At 32.8% G+C, this 14,126-nt stretch overlaps 1 protein-coding gene across 1 annotated transcript; it reads left to right on the plus strand.

Moving 5' to 3' along the window:
* Positions 1-6,205: 6,205 nt before the first annotated feature.
* On the plus strand, positions 6,206-13,724 carry LOC112503474 (TMV resistance protein N-like). Its single transcript, XM_025107507.1, has 7 exons — positions 6,206-6,722; positions 9,442-10,537; positions 10,633-10,701; positions 11,680-11,904; positions 12,020-12,766; positions 12,875-13,436; positions 13,528-13,724. The coding sequence occupies exons 1-7, from the start codon at positions 6,244-6,246 to the stop codon at positions 13,722-13,724; spliced, it is 3,375 nt and encodes a 1,124-aa protein (XP_024963275.1). The 5' UTR covers positions 6,206-6,243.
* The last annotated feature ends 402 nt before the right edge of the window (positions 13,725-14,126 follow it).

Below are 14,126 nucleotides of genomic sequence, written 5' to 3' on the forward strand. Positions count from 1 at the left end.
CAACTAAAGGATAGGTGGAGGGGTCATCACCATATCTTTGGGTGAGACCCGTTGAATAGTCATCCTGTATATTGTTTAAAAAAGATTACAAGTCAATTTTGACAGCATGACGGCTGTAAATCGGACGTTTCTAGACAAAGCAATAGTGTTACATACGAAAATTGTAGCAAAAAAAATACTAATGTTTGCCTAACAAATGGCAAACCAAAATGAATATTGATACATACGATATTTCTAACTTAAACAATCCTAATGTTTGCCCACCAAATGGCAACCCAAACTAGATTTTAATTTAAACGTATCGAACGTTTACCCAACCTAGATAGATAGTTACGTATCCAATTATATACATTAATATATATATATATATATATATATATATATATATACTACACTTAGAGATCATGTACCCCCAGAATCCGTAGATGCGGCATCTCCATCCGACTTATTCTTATGCATATAATCAAACAATTCCAGAACGGTCGGGGGCACACCATCTTTTGCTCTTGTCTACAAAGGTCAAATAATACGAACATGTGTTAATTATAACATATTAAAAATCAAGCTACTAAATTAATGGGTTTTAGGTCCTACCAGACGAGCACCATGCTCCAAAAATGGTATCAATCCACTGGTGTGTAGCGCAACTTAGCTATCACGGTTCTCACGAGCCACACCGGAAACAACTTTGCAATTTTCATTGTTCCAACGATCGACCATCTGGATCCATACATCTGAAGATATCCAGCTGGGGGGGGGGGGGGGGAATTCTTCAACACACTCATATCCCGGTGGGGGTCCATTTCATCGTACTAAGGATACCCATTCTTCTTTGCCTTTTCCCCATCTTTCTTTCTCGCGGCACTCATGTTGTCATTATATGGTTTGACCGACTTTCTCTCCCATGTCTCTAGGATATGGGCGTCCAAAGCCGGATCCCAAGTGTAATATATATATGTAAAAGTTTAGGCGATTCTTAGGTTCAAAAGAATACATAAAATATAATAAGTTGAATATATAACACAAACCTGGAACTGCTCCTACATTCGGTGTCTCACGTCCTTTGGGATTTTTTCCCCAACTGATCCATGGGTCGTCAAGCAGCTCTAGGTTGATCTTGGTGATCCGATGGATCACTTTGATGTCACTGAAACTATATAATTACAAAGTGAATTAGCATCAATACAAAAAATATATTTCTATCAATTAAAAAATATATTTCTATTACTGATGAATTTCTGACGGCCACCTTTATCAATAGATTTCCAAAGGATTTGCACCGATGGCCTATCCTAGCATTACTAATGGTTTCCGCCGATGATCCGTCAATAACTATATATTTTTTTAAATAATTAAATAAACACTATTTCCTATAGAAATATACTTAGTTAGATATTTGTCGATGATCCGTCGGTGATGTATCAATCACCTATGGAAGTTTTCCGTCGATAATGTTCACTGATGATTCTCAGTTTTCTAATAATGTCAGCTTGGTTTATTGTCCTTATCACATAGAAGCAAACACAAACATTATGACTAATAAGAGATAGTGTTTAGAAAATAGGGACTTTTCGCTCCAAAATTTTGTATGATCTGATAGATACTTGTTAAGATGCACAATGACAGTAGCCGGTAAGAAAGCACCAGTCTCAACTAAAACAGTTAGAATTCATGGCCAAGCGATTCCTAACCTTAATAGCTTATTCAAAAAAATTTATAAAGCAAGTCAGTTATAAAGAAGGAGAAAAGCCTTCCTAACATTTTATTGGTCTGACTGAGATATAAAAAGGGCCCGCGATAAGTAAGGAAAATTTTTAAGGCATTGTAATTAACATTGAATCCATAAAAAACTAATAATTCATATAACACTGTTTCCGCCAATATTTTTAGATGCAAAATCAATCAATAACTACTTTTCTTTTTAGTTTTCCCTTTTTCGGGAGGGTTTTGATGTGTCGATTTTGAGTCTAGGGTCGTGTTCTTGAGTCTAACCTCTTTTTTGGTTTCTTTTATGATGAGTAATCCTTTCCTAGCTTCAATTTGTTCTTTTAACATATATACACTTTCAAGTTATATCAATTATTTTTATGTTTGATAAATTTAATTCAATTATAAACCATACATCAGATGATTAACTTTTATTAAAAAAAAATTATCCATTTGTTCAAAGTTAACTATTTATGTCAGTTAATTGATTAACAATGAACATGAACAATATAATTTATTTGATTATATGTTAAATCAAAGTATGGTTACTCACACCCGCGACATATATATACGTATGACCCACACCATGTGCATATGTATTGTTTTTCTATCATTTAATGAAATCATAAATTTGGTTGCTAGCTATTGATGGTATATTTTCCCTATCAATTGGCTGTGGCCACTACTAAAAAAATCTGATTTTTCTGACGGTAAAAGCCAAACTCTTGCTGCTAAATGCAATTTCCGATGGAATTTTTGACGGATTTGTATTTTCCGACAAAAAAATCCGTCGAACAATTTTATAATATGTTATCAATTACCCGGATTAATTAGAAGGAATATAAAATGATATTAGAGTTACCGATGGAAATTCCGTCGGAAATTCGTCGTTAAACTTTTTCCATTTTCTTCCAAAACAATAACCAGTTTTTATTTCAAAAATAAAAATACCATTTTTCCGACGGATTTCTGTCAGAAATTCCGTCGGTAATTATATTTAAAAACTTTTTTTCTAATTTAAAATATGAAAATGCTTTTTATTTTTAATAAACGAAAAATATTTATCGACGGATTTTCTGTCGGAAATCCATCAGACAATCCGCCAGAATTTTTTTTAATAAAACTTATATCTAATTATTTACCGAAGGATTTTCCGTCAGAAATCCATCAGAAGTTTTGCTGTTATAGGAAAAAAAAACCAAAAAACCTCATAATCTAAAATCCTAAAATATAAAGATTCTGTAAATTAAATACAAATAAACAATACACAAATATGTCATAAATACCTAATATGATTATCCAGACGAAATTAATATACATATATAAATTCGATTGATGACGCTAGTTCATAAATAGTATGTATTATTTCTCCATCATTTAATAAGTCAAAAAAATTTAGTAATCAATACACAACTTGAGGGATAACTTCATTGACCAATATTTGTTAATAATCTCAAATCATTCAAGTTTCTCAATAATACAATCATAGATAATTTGGTTTTAGTTTACGAGTTTTTTGTATTTTGTTCCTAGTTAAGAATATTTTAAATATGCGACGATAACTAAATTATGTTCTTTTCATTTTTAGCTTACTTGAAAGTGCGCTTATTATACTGTCATACGCACCCAGACATCGGATCAAGCAGGAACCGGGGATCAAAKTTCCATTGATTCATCTATCTCAAATAAAGGGAAAAGGAATCAAGAAGGGTTAGTTGTGGGTTTCGTCTAGATGCATGCCCTTCTTTTTTGACCTTATGGGATGCTTGGATAAAATCTCTAATGGTTGCTACTTTCTGATTTTGTTCCTTTTGTATTTTGTTGTGTTCTTTTTTATGGGTCGATTTCGTTGTTGTTAGGTCCTTTACGGCTTGGTTTGCTTTCAATTTTCCGGGGCTGGTTGCTTGGCGATCAGTCCCTCGCATATTCAATTCCTTTGTTGTGTACTTTGTTTCTATTTCGTTATATTATATTTGCTTCTAAAAAAATGATAAATTAAGTCCATTATTTTTTATGGAAATCAAAGTTACTATGTATAAATTTTTAATTTATTTTTAAATTATTATGTTTTATGACTTTTTATTTTAGTTGTAAAAACTATTCAAGATACAATTTTTAAAATATAAATGGAGAAATTATCAACAATGATAATTTGAAGATTAAATTGTATTACAGAAATAGATATATCTATACTATATTATAAAGTATTTGATAAAAAAGTTTAAAAATAATTTTTTATGCATGAAGTACTGTTTATTGATGCATATTACTTAAAATTCAAGATTACAAGTGATTTTACGTAAGTACAACTTATTAAAACTTCATTCTTAAATTCGTGTAACTAACTGCAGATAAATATAACCAAATACAATATAAACATCTATTTTAAATATAAAAAAACTAAAATATAATTAAGATAATAATTAAATTCTAAAAAAATGTTTAATTATTATCTTTATAAAAAATTATATTGTTAAACCAAAAAAAAATTACCTTGTTATTAAATCTAAATTAAATTATAATAAAAAATTGAATTAAATAAGTTACACCAAAAAAACGAGAACTATTAAATAATTAATTTGATAATAATATCGATTTTTTTTTAATTTTATGTTATCTTCAAATTTATATTTCATTCAAAAAGAAAAATATTATCCTTTTCTCAAAACCACATAAAATCGTATTATATCGATAGAGAGAGAATAAAAACTAAACATTAAAATCGAGATTTATCTCGCTGCATTGCACGAGTACCTTTCTAGTTATCAATAAATAGATATTTCATATTTACCAAATATTTGCTAGTAAAATGTTTAGAGGAGAGATTTGGCATGGAGAAAAAAGAGAAAATGAACTTGATAATTGGATACTTTGCTTTAGGGGTCTTAAATTTATATCAAACCAAACTAGTTAATTTGTGTATGAATTGTTACAATTTAAATTGATATAATTACAATCGATTAATAGTAACTTATAAAGTGTATAAATTTAGTAGCTATACCGTATTAAAAGTCGCATACCATGTTATTATTTTAGTATGAACTTATTGATTATTAATTAATAATAAAACTTATTTTTATTTTTATGTTTTGGATTTAGAAATAATTTTCATTAAACATTACCATATTTCAGTCCCTTTTTTCATACTAAAATCCCAATCTTAATTAACCCAAAATCGTCAAATTCGTACCGCACCTCCTCTCCATTATTGTCTCCATCCCTCTTATCGTTCACATTGAAGTTGGTATAAAACTAGTACGAATAAGTGTTAGTTTATGTCTTTTTGATGTATTGAATATTAAATATTCTAACTTTAACAGTTTTGTTTGAGTATTTGAATTTTTGCAAGTTTTATTCCTTACAATTAAAACCCATCAAAAATTATATATGTTACATGCAAACTGAAATTCTCATCCAAAATTAGAACAAAATCGCAAAATTTCATGTATGCAACTTGAAATTGGGTACAAAATAAGCATCAACATTTATCAACTGAAAAATGTTGATACAAATTAAATTGATATCACGTAAAATTGATTGGTATATGATATAAGATTTCCTCAACTGAAACAAAAAACTTGATGACATACCAAACCCACTTTATTTTCTACCAATTATGATCTTGATATTCGATTGTTCTCAAGAATATTCCAATTTGACAACCAAGTTGATGGATTTAAAAACAAGGGTGGATATTTTGCAAATTGATTATGATATTTTTTGGGGTGAAAATAATTCGATTTATGATTTTATAATAAAAAATTTAAACGTCTCAATTAACTACAAAAATTAGATAGGAGGTGACTATCTCTACTCGCTACAACAAAATAGAATACTTTACGGAACTTAGTTTTATAGGAAAAAACTATAAAGTGTCTTATTTAAAAGTGTTATAATAAGTTTATAAAACATTTTACGGGTTTTAAAATGTTTTTTTCAGGATTCTTCTAAAAAATAAAATGTCCTATCAGCCATCTTATAGGACATTTTAGAGAAGTGTGATATAAACTCATCTTTTTACACTACACTTGTGTTTATAGGATATCTTTTTCATATAATGTCATATAAAATAGTTCAAGACGTCCTAAAGAAAACCTTATTAAAACGCCTTAAGACATCCAAAACATATTGTAATACATTTTGATAGAACAACTTTATAAATGGTCCTATAATTCAAGTCCTATAAAGTATATCTATAGGACGCTTCAACATTTTAGGCGTCCTATGAAATCAATATAATTTGTTGTAGTGTCCCTTTCATATATTCAATCATATTCCGTTAAAATATACAAGGAAAATTTATGACGACATTTTTTTTGTTATTTTACCATACAAATATTCGTTTGTTTTATTGCTTCGTTAGTGCATTGCCGGGTGATCAACGGCATTGACATCAATATTAAATTCGATAATTTTCATATTTTATTTTGAACATTCATGTTAATTAATGTTGATGTTCACTTCATTTCTTTTGATATTTTTAAGCAGACCAAGAGATATTACATCCTTTCAGACATTAATTCTGATCTCAATTCAATGGCTTCCACTTCTTCCTTAGCCCTCGTTCCTTCTCCTATGGCTAACTATGACATCTTTCTAAGCTTCAGAGGCGAAGATACTCGTTATACTTTTACAGATCATCTCTACGCGGCGTTAACCAATGCAGGAATCCATACTTTTAGGGATAACGAAGATATCAGTGGAGGTGATGATCTCAAACCTGAAATCGAGAATGCAATCAAAGCATCCAAGGGTTCGATAGTTGTATTGTCAGAGAACTATGCAACTTCCACATGGTGTCTTGACGAGCTTTGGTTGATCCTTGAGCAAAGGAGGAAGGTCAATCATTTCGTTCTACCCATTTTTTATCACGTTCATCCCTCTGATGTTAGGAATCAAGACAAAACTTTCAAGATAGAAGTCAAAATCTCTTCAAAGTGGACACATGATAACGTGAAACGATGGAGAGAAGCCCTTACACAAATTGTTGACTTGAAAGGCGAGCAAGTTTTGGGGTATGCTTTTCTCTCCCATCTTATAATTTAATTGCCATTGAAATATATATTATTTGATTGAATATTATATATGTAACGATCCAAAATCCAAAAAGATGAAGAACACAAAACCCACACAAGATCATCTAATTGAAGTCACAACCGAAAAGTAAAGTCTAACAAAATGAAGTCTACGGTGACGTTTGTTTTTAAGAGGTGCCTAAGTCTGAAGTCTGATTTCACTTCTGATTTATAAGAGGTAATGCTGAAGTTTGAAATTTGAATAAGTCAGATTATTTGTTTTTACGTATGAAGTCTGAAGTCTGAAATCTGAATCAGTGAGATTGTTTGTTTTTACGTCTGAAGTCTGAATCGGTTAGACTATTGCTTTTAATTAATCAAAACCTTCAAGTAATTGCAAGAAGTGCATATTGTATTTGATGAATCAAAACCCATAAATGAAGCATATTAATACAAAACTAAATGTCTTAACACCCTTTTTACTTCTTATTCATGATATTAATTAGCCTTCTTAGTTAAACTTCTCATTAATTTGTAATTTAAAAATACTAAATAAATTATTATTAAATAAATAAATTACCAATAATAAAATAATAATATAGAGGGGGGATAGTATCCTTCCAAATAGAGGGGAAATAAGGTTTTTGAGTGGATTGAAAAATTGTTTTTGAAAGGTTTGAATTTTGTGGAAGAATTTGGAATTTGGAATTTGGAGAATTTGGAATTGAATTGAATTTTTCTTTAAATGTTTGTATGTTTTTATAGATAATTTGTTTGTTAAGGCAAGCTGTTGTGACGACAAAGAGATTATAACATATTTTATGAAAAAAGTGAGGTAGAGATACAATGAAAATAATCGAAATCCATGGAATTTGTATTTGAAATGACTACCATCTCCAAGTGATACCGAAATATTGTGGGATTTTATTGAAATCCCAGGACTTCAAATTTAAACTTTCATTCAAACCAAACATATGATTGAAATTGTATTCAATTTCAAATCCTACCGAATCCCAAAAACTAAACGGGACCTTAACTAGGGGATGTTTGGTCTGATAGAATGGTTTTGAGAGATTTGGATTTCGTAGAAGAAATTGGAATTAGAGGGATTTGAAAGGATTTGGAATCTTTGGTGTGTTCGGTTTGTAGGATTTGGATTAGAATTATATTCCATTTTCTGTGAAAACAAATTGTATATAAATAAATTACCTTTTTTTTAATTAATTGAATATTATACAAAAAAAATATTTTCAACATATTTTAAAAAACATTATTATAAGTAAATCCTATAAGATCCAGCGAAATATCAACAACCCTCATGGGATTTCTAAATCCCATGTCTGTGGGATCTCAATGAAATTCTGGAATCTCAAATTTAAGAAATCATTCAAACCAAACATAAGATTGAAATGAAATTGAATTTCAAATTCCAAGTCCTATCCAAACCTACAAACCAACGGAACTTTTTAGATTTTTGTAGGGCATTTTAGCGGTGGGTGGAATACCTCTCCACCGACCAAGGCAATCTTGTTGGGCGGTTGGAGATGGTCGAGGCCATGTACTTTCTTATCTTCTCTCTGGATCAAAATCAACCTCTACCACCGAACATCACAACAGGGACGCACCCAGGTGGTGCATGTGGCACGAGCCACCGCTTCGTACCTCCATCTTTCTATAAAGAAATTATAGGGTCATGAAAAGTGTCACTTTATCAATTTGTTTTGTGCTACCGTATATATTTTAAAACTACAATGACGATACAAGTTTCTTTTGGTAGAGTTGGTTTGCAAGACTTTTCTTTAACCCCATACTTGTATTTGAATCTTGTTAGTGTCATTTTCTTAGTTTTAGCTTCTAATTTCAGAATTATTATGTTTCTGAGAAAATTTGCAACAAAAGACTTGAACACAATACCTTACAAATGAAAAATGACGAACTAATCAACAGACGAATGATGATTTTGTGAAAAATATCTCTGTATTTGTTTCCTAGAGTCAAATGGTGCCACCACTTGACAAAATTATAATTCTAGGTCTCTCTATGCGTCACAAACCTTCAGCCGCCGCCTAAACTTGCCTCTCACACCGTCCCCTCTGCCGCCATGCATGAGGTTTCTCAAAGCCATCTTGATCAAAACCAGTGAACCAAAAATTCCTTGCCTTTCATCCCTTCATCTAACCTCTAACCACTTAGTAGAGATTGATGGCTGATGGAGCCACCACCATCGGTTGAATCCATGATTCACCAAAATAACATATCCTCATCCATAATTTCTTCGGTTTTTGTTTGAAATCCCAAGGATTGAATAGTGAAATCAATTTGAAATAGCCATTTTCTAAGGGTTATAAGAAATAGTCATGAATTCTACCAAAGAGAATCCGTCAATTGACTAATTCCTCCAACCTGACATGTGGGAGCCATCTTTAATTTTGCCAACCAAACATGTGTTGAATATCAATGCTGAGCTTGTGAAATTAATCAGGCACCATTTTGAGTTCGAGTTGAACATTCTTGATTTATTGGAATGTTTCTTTGAGAAAGATATATAAGAAGGTTCTGTAGACGTTTACAACATCTAATTAATTATTCTAACAGTATCTTCAATTCTCTGATCATACTTGGAACATTTAATTATTTAAACATTATTTTCATTAGAACCTATGAAACAAGCCTTGCTTGCCATCCACTGAACTTGCTTACTTACCTTGTTTATTTGCAGGTCTGAAGTAGATTTTATAAAGAAAATCGTCGATGACATTTATTATAAAGTTGCTCGCAAAATAGTTAATCTTCCTCGCAATCTAATAGGGATGAATGCTCGAGATAAAGATATTAATTCGTGGTTAGAGAAAACTGATCTCAAAGTTTTAGCAATTTGTGGCATGGGAGGAAGTGGCAAGACAACGTTGGCCGATTACATTGTCTCTTCAAATTTGCAACATTTTGAAATCACCAGTGTTGTCAAAGGCATGGGTGCTAGTGGTACATGTCAAAAACAGGATAATATGCTTGAGCTATTCGAAAAATTTTCTGAAGATCTTTTAGGAGGGAGGAAGGGAAAAGCAATGCGTAGGTATATGATTTATCGTGTCTTAGAAATGAAAAAGACACTTATTGTTTTTGATGACATTGATGAACCAAGCCAGTTGGATCTTTTTCTTGGAACCGCGAAGATAAATGAAAGAAGCAAAATTATAATAACAACCAGGAAAATGAATACACATAATTGGTTTAAGTTTAGATCTTGGAGTTGCCAAGASTACAATATGCAATTATTGSATGATGATGAATCRTTAAAGCTTTTAAGTCTTCATGCCTTCGAGTTGGAGATTCCCATGGAAGGTTACGAGGAGCTTGCAAAAGAGGTGCTAGAGTATTGTGAAGGAAATCCACTAGCTCTTGAAGTGTTGGGTTCCTCTCTAAAACAGGATATTAGCATCGAATTTTGGAGAAGTACACTGGATGTATTGAAAAGAAATATGAATTTTGGAATTCAGTGTGTACTCAAAAGGAGCTACGACTCATTGCCAAATAAAATTAACAAAGAGTTGTTTTTGCATATTGCTTGTTTCTTTGTTGGTGAAGACAAGGATTATGTGGAAAAGATATTGGAGCATGATTATTGTGCATTATCTGGGATCAAAATCCTAACTGATAGATGTCTTCTATCTGTGTCACCAAACAAAAAAGTGATGATGCATCAACTGATTCAAGAGATGGGGAGAAGCATAATCCGCCAAGAATCAAACATCCCTGCAAAACGTAGTAGAGTTTGGCTTAGTAGTGAGTCTTATAAAATAATGCGCAAAGGAGAGGTAGGATGTTTCTAATGTTGATGTATAAACTTATTTTCCCTTTCGCACCGACCAATTTCATCTAAGATTCTATGGATTCCTCTTTTTCTATTTAGGGTTCAGAAACAATTGAAGGACTCGCACTTGACATGCAACTTTTGTGGAATGACCAGCATGAAAGCAAGGTAAGTGGAGAAAGGAATTACGGTGACACAACATAAACTAATGCCTCATGTTCATACAATTACAAAGATTACTTTTAAGTGATCTCAAGCACTTGAAGGAAAATTTCTAGTGCTTAACATTTATGTGTCCATTAGCAACTTAATTTGTTGTGACGATGCAAGTATATTGTACATGGATATCGTGATTCTGTAGTTCTTAATAGGTAAGGATAACATCATGGGAAGACATACATACACATACGTGCAAATGCCTTACATACATATATAGAAATCCAAAACCAAACAAGTAAAAGAGGATAAGTTTTTTATATATTTAGTCTAATTTCTAGACTATTACCCATCATTTGGAGTTTTGGTAGGAGTTATGGTTCTTATAGGAGTTTCTGGAGACGCATGGCTATGGTAGCAAACTAGGGGTGAGAATTTGTAGCTACTGTAGAAGGGAGGAAGGGATCTGGAGAGATAAAGGATAGGGGTAGAGTTTGTGAGCCGATAATTAGGCTTCCAGATCATTCTAGGTTAGGCTAGAGACATGTAGTTCGTCTTACATATTTATGTTTTCTTGTATTGTTGCTTACTTGTAATTGTTTTTTTCAAAATTTAGCCTATCTACCTCTCTTGTTTTCAAGTTCCTTTTTTTTATTGTTGTTAATTCCTTTTCCCCAATTATTTTCATTTCGAGCAAGCTTTCTCTTTTTTCGTGCACTTTGCACAAGTCAAAGTCTTTACTGAAGCATCCGCTCTCCTCCTAGCGGTCAGACCCCCCCTCCCCCCACATCCAACCATAGACCCCAACTCCAGTATGATATATTTGGCTCGTGTGATTTGTTCTTGTTTTCTTATTATCTGTCAATTTTCACTTCTCCATAAGCACAATAATAAAAGAATGCCTCATCAATATCCTTCCTATCCATCTTTGTGCATTTATTTATAGATAATCAGTAAGATTACTCACTTTCTTCCATGCTAAATTTGCAGTCATCAGAGCTGAAGACAGATTCACTCACAAAAATGGATAACCTAAAATTGCTCCGGCTAAATGAAGCGCATCTCACCGGATCCTACGTGGCTCTCTCAGAAGATTTAAGATGGTTATGCTGGCGTGGATTTCATTTAACAGCCGTACCCTTCGGCTTATTCCAAGGAAACTTGGTGGCTATAGACATGAGACATAGCAACTTGGAAGTATTTGAATCGCCTATTGTAGGAAATTGACATCCCTTTTTTATCGCTTCTTTTTGGATTCTCCGTATTTTATGATATTTAATTATGTGCATTTATAGTCTATGCCAAATAAGTCTTGTCACTTTTGCAACAGGTTCTTCAATCACTCAAGACTCTAAATCTTCAAGGCTCGCAGTCTCTCTCCGAAATCCGCAATATCTATCGACTCCCTAATCTTGAGACTTTGATTCTTTGTCATTGTTATGAATTGGTTCATTTTTGTGAAAGCATTGGAGGCCTTATGAATCTTGCTCTATTGAATATGATAGGGTGTAAAAGCCTCCCCCATATAGCTGCATCCCATAGAAGGTTAGAAGCTTCAACTTCTCATGGAGGAAGTACACAACAATCATCTTTGTCTTTGCCACACTCATTAGCATGGCTATCCCTCAGGGGCTGCAACCTTGAGTGTAGTGAGAATTTTCCTCTGAGTTTCAATGTTCAGCCGAAACTGCAGTACCTGGATTTAGGTGGAGGTTGGTTTGAAAGCTTGCCTTGTTACAATCATCTTGAAAATCTTAGGGTCCTTGACTTGACTTTGTGCCGTAGACTTAAATGGCTTGTATGCCTCCCAAGTGCACTTGCAGAATTGTATGTGTATTTTTGTTATTCGCTAGAAAAAATAACTTTCGAATCGCATCAGTTCACGTTACAAGAGTTTGGCTATCAAGGTTGTATCAAATTGTCTGAAATTGAAGGGTTTATTAAATTGGTTCCAGTAGCCAAAATGGATGTAACTGATTTGGGACACATGACGTGGCTAAAAGAATATCAAAATCATGTGGTGTCCTTGGTTGGTGATGATRAGTTGATCACCACTGGCCGAAGCAAGAGGATCCAGGTTCRTTGTTCTTTTCTAAATCAGATGCATAAGCACACACAAGCACATTGACATGCCACTAATTTTATATGAGTGATTCATRAACTTTATATATTGTTTGTGGCAYAGATGTTGTATGAATTCGGTATAATGAGCACATCTCTGCCAGACATAAGGGATCCAAACATAATGCCTAAGTACATATCAGAATCACCATCTTTGTCCTTTGAGGTGCCTTCATGTCCCGAGAGTATGAGGCTCATAGGATTGAATGTATGTTTCAAATATACAATATCAGGTAGGGAATGGACATGGTTTGCTAAAATCAGTACAACCAATKATGTTGATTATATGTATAATCCCCATCTCTTTGGCGACCCTGGGGTAGGAAAAGTTGGTATATGGTTAAGCTTTTGGCCAATTGGAAGCAARTTAGTCATCRGAGATAAAGTTAATGTGTCTATCATTGTGATGAGTGGAGTATTGGAGGTACAAGAGGTTGGTGCAAGCCTTGTCTACGTGAATGATGATKAAACCTTGGAAAATAACACGCAATGGGATTTATCTGCATTTCAACTAACAACGGGAGCGTTCTATCTTTGTCGGCGTGATCTTTTCATGTTAATGGAGGTTGGTAGATTGACTCGAGGCTGGMTCAGTATCCTAGTTGGTAATAACATTGATGATACAGGTATGTTATTCTTGTCAACCTAATTATAAGTGTTTTCAATTGAAATTAAGCCACAAATAGAGAAATTTCCTCATATCACACATTGTTACAGAGGTACGAGGATGGAGAAAGACTGGTCGACCTTATYYGTTAGACCCATCATTTATGGAATTGTCAGACCMATCACTTAYAGAKTTGTCATACCCATCACGTAGAGAGTTGCCWCAACCATCACGTCGTARAGACTTGCCAGACCTACTATCTTCAAAGTGGTCAGACTCATCATTTACAAAGTCAAAAAAGTTTTAGATGCATCGTCGATGGTTCTGAGATAGTAATTATGCTCTATAATATATTTTTTTTTTCATGAATTGGTAAGAGAATAAGATTTGAAGGGCATGTATGTGTGTGTATATATATATTAAAATTACGTTGCATTAATTTGTGGATCCAACCATAATGTATAAATAGGAGCTTTGTAATTTTGTTTGATAATAACAATTGTCATTGCTCTCCACCTTCACAAAAGGGGGTTACCAATTAATCTACCAATGATTCAATTACGATTTACATATTTCTCAAAATCTCCTCGACCCTGCTTTCAAGTAAGATATATTAGATTCATTTGGTTTAGTTTTATACTTCTCTAATCCCTATCCCTATGACACAGTGCTTGGCCATGAGCTCAAATTGAGAATGTTAATTCGGCCA

Source organism: Cynara cardunculus, unplaced genomic scaffold, assembly GCF_001531365.2.
Source record: "Cynara cardunculus var. scolymus isolate 2C unplaced genomic scaffold, CcrdV1 Un_Scaffold_3083, whole genome shotgun sequence".
NCBI classification, from domain to species: Eukaryota; Viridiplantae; Streptophyta; class Magnoliopsida; order Asterales; family Asteraceae; genus Cynara; species Cynara cardunculus.